At 41.7% G+C, this 10,649-nt stretch overlaps 1 protein-coding gene and 1 long non-coding RNA gene across 10 annotated transcripts in view; one reads left to right on the top strand and one right to left on the bottom strand.

Moving 5' to 3' along the window:
• The window catches only part of PDE1C (phosphodiesterase 1C), a 91,129-nt gene extending 80,858 nt beyond the window's left edge, over nucleotides 1-10,271 (top strand). For 5 of the 9 annotated variants that reach the window (XM_039387005.1, XM_039387006.1, XM_039387007.1 and 2 more), the window contains one exon: nucleotides 9,969-10,271. In XM_039387005.1, coding sequence (XP_039242939.1) covers nucleotides 9,969-10,138 — 170 coding nt within the window. In that variant the 3' untranslated portion in view covers nucleotides 10,139-10,271. The other 4 variants (XR_005565713.1, XM_039387014.1, XR_005565714.1 and 1 more) reach the window with 4 other exon arrangements.
• LOC120324416 lies at nucleotides 6,054-8,281 on the bottom strand. Its single transcript, XR_005565715.1, has 2 exons — nucleotides 7,478-8,281; nucleotides 6,054-7,088 (listed from the first exon to the last, which is right to left on the bottom strand). It is a non-coding gene; the product is annotated as an uncharacterized LOC120324416 (long non-coding RNA).
• Nucleotides 10,272-10,649: the final 378 nt, after the last annotated feature.

Consider the following 10,649-nt stretch of genomic DNA (forward strand, 5'->3'; position numbering starts at 1 on the left):
TTAAAGTTGTAGAGGAGTTAATTTTTTTCTGGTTCTTTCTACATCTGATCCAGGTGTGGTGCTTGCTGTTTGCTTTTCAGCATTCAGCTCCCCACTTTTTTTTTTTTTAAGCATAGTGGGAACATTGTTTAGACAGCAGTTATTTCTTAACACTTGCCCCTGTGAGGAGGAGTTAGTGTCATTACCTGATTTCTAAAGATAGGGAAATTGAGGTAGGGAATTCAACTGGCTTATTTAAGGACCCCAAGGTAAATCTCACCTTTCCACTTTTCTCTTTTGACTCAAATCACAAGCCGTAATTGTACCTAAACAAAGAACAGTGCACCACACTGGTGCCCACTGAAATACTTGCTCATTCGATTCTTTTTAAATGTGCCACTTGAAACATGACTATCAGTCTTACAGAGCTGGTGTCCTGTGCTACAGTATTGCTTATAGATCTCCTTTTACACCATTATGTTACATCTCTACATAGCACCTTCTAGAAAGTAACTTAATCCACTCGTAGACGTGGGTGGTGTCTGTGCAGGAGTCATTACAACACATAAGTAACAACCAGAATTTTTGTGTAGCACTGCTGTTTTTCTGTTTAATCTTTTCTTTTAAAAAAACCCCAAAGGTGGTCATGATAAAGAGCGTCAGAAACCAAACCATTCTCTCTCTAATGTTCAGAGATGTTCATTACAGGCATTAAAGGCTTTGTGCATTCCTTTTGCCCAAAACTTCGCTTCTAATTCACTCCTTTCCTCTCAGGGAGGTTCACTGGTATTGATTTCCTTAAGAACATCCAGTGTGCTTGCCACTGTAGCTGCTTGTATTCTCATACCTTACTGGCTTGGTACCTCCAGTCTAGTGCAAGTAGAGATGAAGCTAAGCTGTCAATTTCTGTTAGATATTGAGGGTGTTTGTGTAGTTGACTGTGATCAAAAATGCTGTTAAATAAGCAAGAAGGGAGAAAAGATGATTTGGAGATGGCATCTACTGATTTGGGTGATTAACCTCCACTTGCAAATACAGTATCAGAGTTTTTTCTCTGCCCATGACATAAATCTCCAGAGGTATTCCCAAAGGTGATGTCAGCCACTTGCTGAACCTCCACAGGAGCAATGTAAATGCTGTGTGCCTTCAGAGCCATGCTGGGCAGTAAAACTGTCATTTGCCAGTTCTGTGAGGACACAGACATAGCTGAAGGGAAAGCTATCTGAGGTCTGTCAACAGTTCATAGATCCAAAACTTAAGAACATGAAACTTCCAGAATCAATAAATCAGGTATCTCTGCCCAAACTTGGTAAGTTACATGAATGTTTGAAATCAATTCCTTTAGATTGAAAGGGCCCCAGAAGTGAGACTACTTTCCCAGTTAATCTCACCTAGAACCATGAATAAGAAATGGCAGAAAAAGACAACAAACAATTAGTAGTAGGGGCAACACTACAAAAAGCATTTTGATTGTTAGTGGGATTACCATTTATCCATCTTTGCTGAAACTACTCTTTCTTTTCAAAGGTCCAGTGCAATGTTCAGCTGACTTACCAGGCTTGTGTTCCTTGGCTAACCACCTTACATTGTCAGTCAGTACTGCCTCACTCTAATTTCCTTATATGATGCAGCTGTAGAAATTGGCACACACAGTGCCTACTCTGCTCTGCAGAGGGATCTGGATAGACTTGAGAGATGGGCTGATTCCAATGGGATGAAGTTCAATAAAGCCAAGTGCCAGGTCCTGCACTTTGGCCACAACAACCCCATGCAGCGCTACAGGCTGGGCACAGAGTGGCTGGAAAGCAGCCAGGCAGAAAGGGACCTGGGGGTACTAATTGACAGGAAGCTCAACATGAGCCAACAGTGTGCCCAGGTGGCCAAGAAGGCCAATGGGATCTTGTCCTGTATCAAAAATAGCGTGGCCAGCAGGAGCAGGGAAGTGATCCTTCCCCTGTACTCTGCGTTGGTGAGGCCACACCTTGAGTATTGTGTTCAGTTCTGGGCCCCTCAGTTCAGAAAGGATATTGAGGTGCTGGAGCGGGTCCAGAGAAGAGCAACAAGGCTGGTGAAGGGACTGGAGCATAAGTCCTATGGGGAGAGGCTGAGGGAGCTGGGGTTGTTTAGCCTGGAGAAGAGGAGGCTCAGAGGTGACCTCATCACCGTCTATAACTACCTGAAGGGAAGTTCTAGCCAGGTGGGGGTTGGTCTCTTCTCTCAGGCACTCAGTAATAGGACAAGGGGGCACGGGCTTAAGCTCCGCCAGGGGAAATTTAAGTTGGATATCAGGAGAAAATTCTTTACAGAGAGTAATCAGGCATTGGAATGGGCTGCCCAGAGAGATGGTGGATTCACCATCCCTGGAGATTTTTAAACGCAGATTGGACGTGGCACTGAGTGCCATGATCTAGTAAATGGACTGGATTTGGACCAAGGGTTGGACTTGATGATCTCGGAGGTCTTTTCCAACCCAATCGATTCTATGATTCTATGATTCTATGATTTACTGTTTGGGAGATGGATATAAACAGATGACTTCTTCACGTACAGTATGACTTTTACACATTTAAAAAGTTAAATCCATTCACTGGGATTGAACTAATGAATTATTGTTTTTAATACATTCCAGTTTTTTAAATACCTGATTTTTTTTGTCTTGCAGAACAGGCTTCACAAATTGTTTTACGTCAACTGGCAAATTAATCTGAGTTTTTATCCTATAGACAGAGATATTGAAGGGATAAAATAAGGCTGTTTTGTGGACCCAAGTATAGGTCTTTTTGTGCTCCTCCCATCTACCAAATCCTGCTGTCTCTATTTCACCACAATAACAATTTTCTTAATCAATTTTTGTCCCACAACTGTCAGAAGAAAGGGAGGGTAATATGAAGCAATTACACAAAATAATGGCTTACTGTGAATGTATGTATAATTCACAGTAGGTGAAAGAGAGCATAAGTTTGCTGGAAATCATCAATAACCAATAAAAAAGCCCAAACTTCAGGCAAAGCACTTACAAGTTTTACTAAAGATATTTTCACAAGTAGCTGTTGTGCCAGCAGATGAGGTATGGTGTAGCTCCATATATAGATGCCAATGTGCAGTAGCATGTTTCTGTGCTGTTTCAGTTCTCCAAGCTGTTCATGGTGTGATGTTCTTTCACAGTGTCTCAGTTTGAGACAATTTGGAGGGGTGAAGACCTCGGATGGAAGTCTACTTCCTCAGATTCAATACCACTGGTTCTCTCCAATACAGAGAGAGATAGACCAAATACGCATGGATGTAAGGGAAAAAATAACTCTTTACCCATAACAATACCAATAAAACTGGGTTAAGCTAGCCAGTGAGGAGAAAATTCCCAAGCCTCCACACTATTTATTGAAGCAATCTTGAAGCACTGATATTAAAGCTAACTAATTATTAAGTAGAGAATGATGTTACTCACCCTTACCAACAACCATGCTCAGTCTCAAGGATTAACCTCAAGGGGCATCCCCTCTCAAGGGAGGAATCTACACAACACACTTCTAGAAGGAGTATGTTATAGGTCCCTGCTGTTAAAAAGTGGGACTGAACTTTTATAATATAAAGCGATTGACTGTTGGTCATATGTTTTTAGGCTAGTTGTGTCAGCTATGCAGCCTTTAGCTCAGCAAATTTAAACAAGTTATTGGTACTATCCAGTTGTTGGTTCCTTTATCAGGAACTTTGCCTGCCACATCCTCACTTGTGCCAGTTTCTGTCAGGAAACACTGTTTGAATGTTTAGCTTTGGGATTGTTGAGTCAGGCTGGTCTCAGCATTCTTCAAACCAAAAGCATCATGATCCGCCTTCTCAATCCACTGCTGATAACCTTTGCAAAGGGTAAAGTTAAAGCTTAGGCAGAGCATGTTTCTAAAGAGGCTTCACTCAGGATTTTCTTGCAGGTGGCATTCAGAGGTCTTGCTCTTTGGAGAGATCTTGGAGAGGTCTTGACTTTTGGAGAAAAAAGTTGTTTTAAGGAAAAATCGTGGAATGAAATGTCACTCTATAACTCATCTAATGTAAACAGATATACTCATAAAACTAGCTCAATTTTTATACATTCTAGAATATTTGCATTGGTCTATTGGGCTTTTTTAATAAGCAATGCTTACACAGGGCTTTTCATCCATTTCTCCACCTCAATATTACTTCTAATCCATTGATCCATTAACGAGTACCTGCAAACAACAAATTGCGCATCCCTTATGTGTGGTACTTCTGAGCCTTCAGATCACCATTATAATAACCAGGGAGAGAATATAAATGCAGAAGAGAAGGGTTTGGCATAAGCTACCAAGTACAGTCCCTTCATTATTGCTGACTTGCTAAATGACCTTGCTCAAATCCTTCTTGTGTGCCCAGTTTCCTCATCTGTTTGGGAATGATAACATTTACTCCTCTTTAAACCTATCTGATCTGGAGATCTGTTAACTGTTATAATTAGAAAAAGAGAAGTAGGGAGGATCCACCTTCAAAAGATGGGAGCAATCAATCTAATACTGTCCCTTTTTTCAAAAAGACTTGATGTGTTTGTTGCCAGTCAAGCCTTGCTTCCACTAGCAATATTCACTATGACAATATCATGTTGAATTATAGGAAGTTGCCTTCTGTCTGGCACTTACAGAAATGACTAGCTGTGTTTTGACTCTCTATTAGACACTTCCCACTTCAGTGTAAGTTTTGACACCAGCTGGCTTAGGGACTCAGTGGGGGATTTTTATTTGGCTATTTTAACACTGGTACCTTCCTACCCATGCCCTATTACCATGGCTTACGCAGCAAACTGTTTACTCTGGTACGGTTTGCAAATCAGTCTTTTCTGTGCAGTTATTTACAGTATGTGATGAAGAGTACGTAATAGTACAATGTTTTCCATGTATGTAGTCCAGTGACAGTAATGTGTTTTGTTTACAGCCATTATGGTGTTTTTTCTCTATGCTCTATATAGATCTTGTTTTGGGGGGGTTGGTTTTGCTGAAAGAAGCCACTAACAGTCTGCCGTAAACGTACATGCACAATTTTCTAATTGAGAAAATGTTATTTTCTTGCTTTTTTAATGCAAATTGCACTCATCATCTTGAATAGAAAGGAGGAGCTTTATCACACTGTCTTTAATATCACTTCTAAAAGGGTGAGGCTGACCAGAAAAGGCATGTGTGTGCATGATCCCATCCATCTCTTTGCCAGCAGGTTAGTCAGTCTTCCTCACTGCTGTCTATTGAATCTGTACCTTGTCAATTTAAAGTATGCAAGAGGAAGACTCACCCAAGGTCACAAAGCTGGGAAAATTTAATGAGGTTAGGTAGCTGAGTGCAGGAAGAGCCCTGGCAATTTTCCTACCTGGACTTGACCATTGTTGAAACCAGAGTCCTCTGGCAGCATCTCCCAGCACCACAGGGAACCCATCTGTCATAGGCACATATGCTGCCTCCTTGAATGACTCCTTTTTCTCAGTACAAAGAGGATGAACTAAACATTTCTCCAAGGAACCTGAACTTTGTATGGTGAGAAAGCACAATAGGGTCATTGATGTACCCAGGTTATTATTATTTGCAATCACTATATTTTTATATATATTTTATATATTGACTATATTTTTATTTCTATGTCTTGGAAACATTTGGAGATCAACTTCTGTCCTGGGAGAGCTCACATGGCCTCAGTGTCTGGGACCAGCCTTCTGTAGGACCCCCAGCTCCGCCGTCTCCTGTCAAGGGCCCAGGGGATGTGTCCCAGCTCAGCCTGGGGCCTTTAGTCCCTGCCTGAGCCATGCTGTACATGGGCCCATGTCTGCCCCTGTCTCCTGGGTGGGCCTGGGGTCTGCACTACAGAGACCTGCTCTCTGGGATGGACTCCTCAGACCTAGGTCATAGCTTGTTATGCAGAACTCTAGGAGTAACATACTGTATTCTATCCTATTTCTATTCCTGTTCCCTGCATGCACCATGACTCGAATAATGAACAACAGTTTAATTTGCCTGAAATTCCATGAGCTTTTCAGCATCAAAAACACTTTCAAGGACACATAACACAAAAGCAACAACCAGAACTGGGATTTTATTTTTGGTTTTATTTAATTTTTATTTTTATAAATCCATATCAGAGCCACTCTTCACAAGCATGTGTAGCCAGGAGCAGGCTGATATGTCTCAGTTTAGTTTGAAAAAACACCCTTTGCGGTCTGTCAATCTGACAGAGCTGCAGAAAGCAGCAGAAGGAATATAGGCCAAACAAACCTGTTTCCTGAAGAGAACATGAAGAATTAGGATCAGGAACAACCACACAAAAGAAGAAAAAAAAAAGAAGTATGGATGTGGGGCGTGAGAGGCCATCTTTGTGGTGCATGAGCAGCTGGCAGCAACCTGGCCAAAAGGGACTGGAAGAGCCTGACCAGTCATCATGCTCAATGCTGCAGAAGAATCAAAAAAACCTGAGTGATGACTGTCAGTCTGCACTGGTGTAAAGTTCCTTCCTGACCCCAGCACTGGTGATTGGCTATTCCCTGAGCATGTGAGCAAAACCCACTTCCGCATCATCCCACAGGCTGGTCACACCTCCCAGGAGATGCCCAAGACCTGTTCTCCCCCAGTCTGGAGCCATCTCAGGGCTTCTGAGAGTGGCCACATGCCCTTGAGCGAAAGACTGGCAGAATACCAATGAATGCCCCAAACCACTTGGACCCCTGCTAACATCTCTGCATCCCATTTCTTACAGATTCTGCTCCTGGCTCCACAGGGGGTGAGGATGGAGAGCTCTTTAGTGTCACAGGTACTGACCAAGAAGTAGCTGTCTTTGGACTTTCATTGAGATGTCTCATTGGAGAAAAGTGAAGTTTTATAAACACAGATTTTCTTTAACATTCTTAGGAGACTGAGTCTCCCCAGGTTTAGACCATTTCTTGAGTGACTCTAATGAAAGTCTTGGTTCTCCTGATCCTGTGTCCTGTAGATCTTTCTGATAGTTACATCAGAAAACCTCCTTTGTTGACAAGGCTGCAAAATGGAGAAAGATTTTTCCCAGCAGTCTAGGCTCATTTCTCATTTGCAGTAGTGTACTAAGAGCAGCTCTGGCATTCATTCTTTCATCTGCAGTGCAAATCAAAGTATGATGTTGACATGGGGCCAGGTGTTTATACCAAGTGTCAAGTGGGAGTCCTGACCTCTCTCAGGAATCAAAGAAAGAGTTGTATCAAAGAAAGATTAAGAGGAAATACGGTGTGGATGCTGCCCTAGACAAATCTGAGATTTGCACAGCTGCTGATTTGTAAGATGGTGGGTTGCTGTCTTGGTTTACTGACAGTATGTCCCAGGAGGTGGGACCTCCAACGGAATCGAAACCCCTCCCCCCCAAATCAAGAAAATTTTTTAAATTACAAGGTGTTTGAGTGAAGTATGAAAAATTAATAACAGTATTAATAAAAATGGAGAACAAAACAGAACAAACCCAAACCCAAACAATAACAAGAAAATGTCACCTTAAACCAGTCTTTCAGTACTGTGGCACCGAGACAGCAATGAGGTTCCGACGGAGGTCGTGTGCGGAGTGACGGTGTGGGGATGTGCAGAGCAGCGCTGGCGCCAGAGGTGCGGAGTGAGCAACGGCGGTGAGCAGCAGCAGGGAGTGTGGGGCGAACAGTGATCATGGGCTGCAGTGGCGGGCAGCTACGGCAGCTGTAAGCAGTGCTTACTCTGAGATGATAGTGGCAGCAACAACATCAGTGGTGAGCGACGGCAGGGAGCGTGGGGTGAGGATCGATGGGGCTCCAAGCTGCAGGGAATGGCAAGGTCTGGTCAGCAGCGAGGAAACTGCCAGAGCCGAGAGCCATAGCGAGAGAGAGCAGCCTGATCATGCTTCTGCATTCGCACCCCTCTATCGGAACCAGAAAGAGCGAGGTCTGGTAGCACCAGCAGTTTTATGCTTCCTAAGATCTTGTGATATCTCCTGCAGCGACCTCTCCTGCCCACCAGCCCTTCCTGCCCCCACGGGGTGGGGGGGGGGAGGGGGACGACGACGACGACGACACGACTGTCCAAAACAGCGTGCTGATATGAAAACAAGAAAATCTTCTTCTTCATTTAGGTAAACCATAACTGTTGCACATCCTGCCAGTCAGAGTAAACAGAGCAGCTTAGGCATTCTTAGCCTCCTTGCTGAATTAGTGTCTGGATAACACACAAATAGTCTGTTTGTATGATGCTACTTGTGTAACTATTCTAGTCTACACTGATATTGTTGGTAGTACACTGGCACTACCAACAGTGTGCTACCAAATCCCTATTCTCTGCTTTCATTGCCTTGATGATAGCCATGATCATAAAAAATAATTATTTTCCCTAAATTAAAAAAGAAAAAAACCCAACAACAACAACAAAACAAAACAAACAAACAAAACCCCAAACAAGCAGACAAACAAACAAACAAACAAACAAAAAAACTGCTCATGTGAAGGTCCTGAGAATCATAACCTATTGGAGCCCCATATAAAAACCCTGTGAGGTAAGTATTGTCATTTTTATTCCCATTTTACATGCAGAGAAACTGGAGTGAATGTTGTAGTCCGGGTCACATAAGAAGTCAGTGAGCAATCTGGGAACAGAACTCTAGAGTCCTAACAGAAAGTCTTCTGCCCATCAGTTTGAGTCACTAAAGCTTTAAGAAATTAAAAGTCATGAATCCCCTTTATCCACTCCTGTATGAAGATGATAAATACTACTGTTACTGTTCTGGATAAACCTCTTAAAACTATTAGCAAAATCATATCTTCTGGCAACAACTCAAATAAAATTCCAGGTATCAATAAACATTTCCCCACTCTGAGCAAGGGAAAATTAAATAACAGTTTGGCTGAATCTATACTGAGTACAGAAAATGGAATAAATATGGAAAGTGAATGTGCCTCAAAGAGCAGTAATTCACCTGGATATTTTTCAACCTTTTAATGAATGTGAATTTAATCTAGTTGAAAACAGGAAGGATTGTGACTATGAAGAAATCCAGATGTGTCTTTCTAAAGTTTATGAAATCTGTAGTTTTTTATTTCCCAAGGTATTTTGGAGCATGATTAATCATTCAAGGACCTTAACAAGATTGGAGTGTGACTGTTCTAGCATTTGATGTTAGCTAGCTCACACAGGGGAATCTTTTTCACTTAGGATTCATGCTGAGAGTGATGACTTTTCTTTTAAAATGCTTATCATACTAATTATTGAATTGATTATTTTGCAAATAATATCTAAGCATAAGATGAAAGCATTTTGATCATGATCATGTGTTATTTTTTAGTCTATCTATGTAAAGAGGTAAGAAAGCAAGACATAGATTCAAATAAACAGAGTCAAGAAGTTGATAATGGTCAGATTCATATGTATTCCACTTCTGACTTTCACAATGACCTGTAGTTTGCTGGAAAATCAGACAAAATGCATCAGATCTACCTATTCCTGAATTCTGGGAAACATGATCTCTATCCAGATTTATTGTTTTGAAATCATCTTGATATTTTGGGTACAGTGAGGTGTTAAGCTATATATATTTAGATAGGTAAGTATAGGTCAGTTGCTTCTTCATTTATGTATGACAATTTAGCTACTGTCTAAACTGTTGTTTCCTAACCCTGAGAATGTTCCTTGGGATTCAACTGTATTGATGTAGTCTGCTGGGATGTCTGAATAAGGGCATGATTTCAAGATCCAGTGTTTCAAACTGGTTAATTGCCCAAATTTCAATTTTGGAAATGCTTATGTTTCATTTCAGAGTTTTACATCTATATTTATGATTTGCATTTTTTTTTCTGAATGTTTTCCTAACCCAAAAGAATCCTGGCTTTCAGGCTGAGAAACCCTCCTTTGCACATACAGGCTGTGCTGAATGGGATGGACAGAGCTTCTGAGGAACTGATTTCTTGTCTACTAGTGAGTGAAAGCTAGGCATGGTAACCATCGTTGTTATTCCTTTGTCACCACCAGCCATCAAACCTCAGCTGCATCACCTCAGGAGGCCCACTCACAACTCAGGAGACTACTTCCCTGCCTTCCACAAGAAATTGGAGGAACATCAAGTGAGATGTAAAGTCCTTGATGAGAGGGAAAGGATGAAGAAGATTCAGCATATTTCCCAGAGCTGGAATAGGAAATAGTAGAAGAGTTAAAGAGGCATCTTGTGGAATGATGCTTCTCACAGGCAGATGGAGGATATTGTGCAACCATTGCACAGCCATACTACACTGTACAGCAGCTGCAATTTTGAATAAAAGCAAGTGTATGATTTAACTAAACGATATAATGGACATTTTGTTAGAAATGTTCTCAGTAGCCTTATTATTGCAGCATATGCCCACTTAGTACTAAAGTATTGGGCTGCTACTTTAAAAGATGTAACTGTATATGGCTTGTCTCCTGTCAAATTAAGCCAATGCTTTCCTAGATTATTTGACTCCTTATGGCGTTCTCAATGCGACCTTCTGCCTACCACAGGTAAAACAATAACTCTTACTTCAGACAGCAAGGGAAAATTTTTTACTGTCTAGCAGTACTGAGAATAAATGTTTTCCTGTCATAGTGTGACCTATCAGGAGGATGCAGGTGGAAGGCTGGAGTACAAAATCCTCTCCCTTCACTCACTGGAAAAAGAACACATAGCACAGCATT

This window comes from Pipra filicauda, unplaced genomic scaffold (assembly GCF_003945595.2).
Source record: "Pipra filicauda isolate LSUMZ 115617 unplaced genomic scaffold, ASM394559v2 scaffold521_size369105_pilon, whole genome shotgun sequence".
Lineage (NCBI taxonomy): Eukaryota > Metazoa > Chordata > Aves > Passeriformes > Pipridae > Pipra > Pipra filicauda.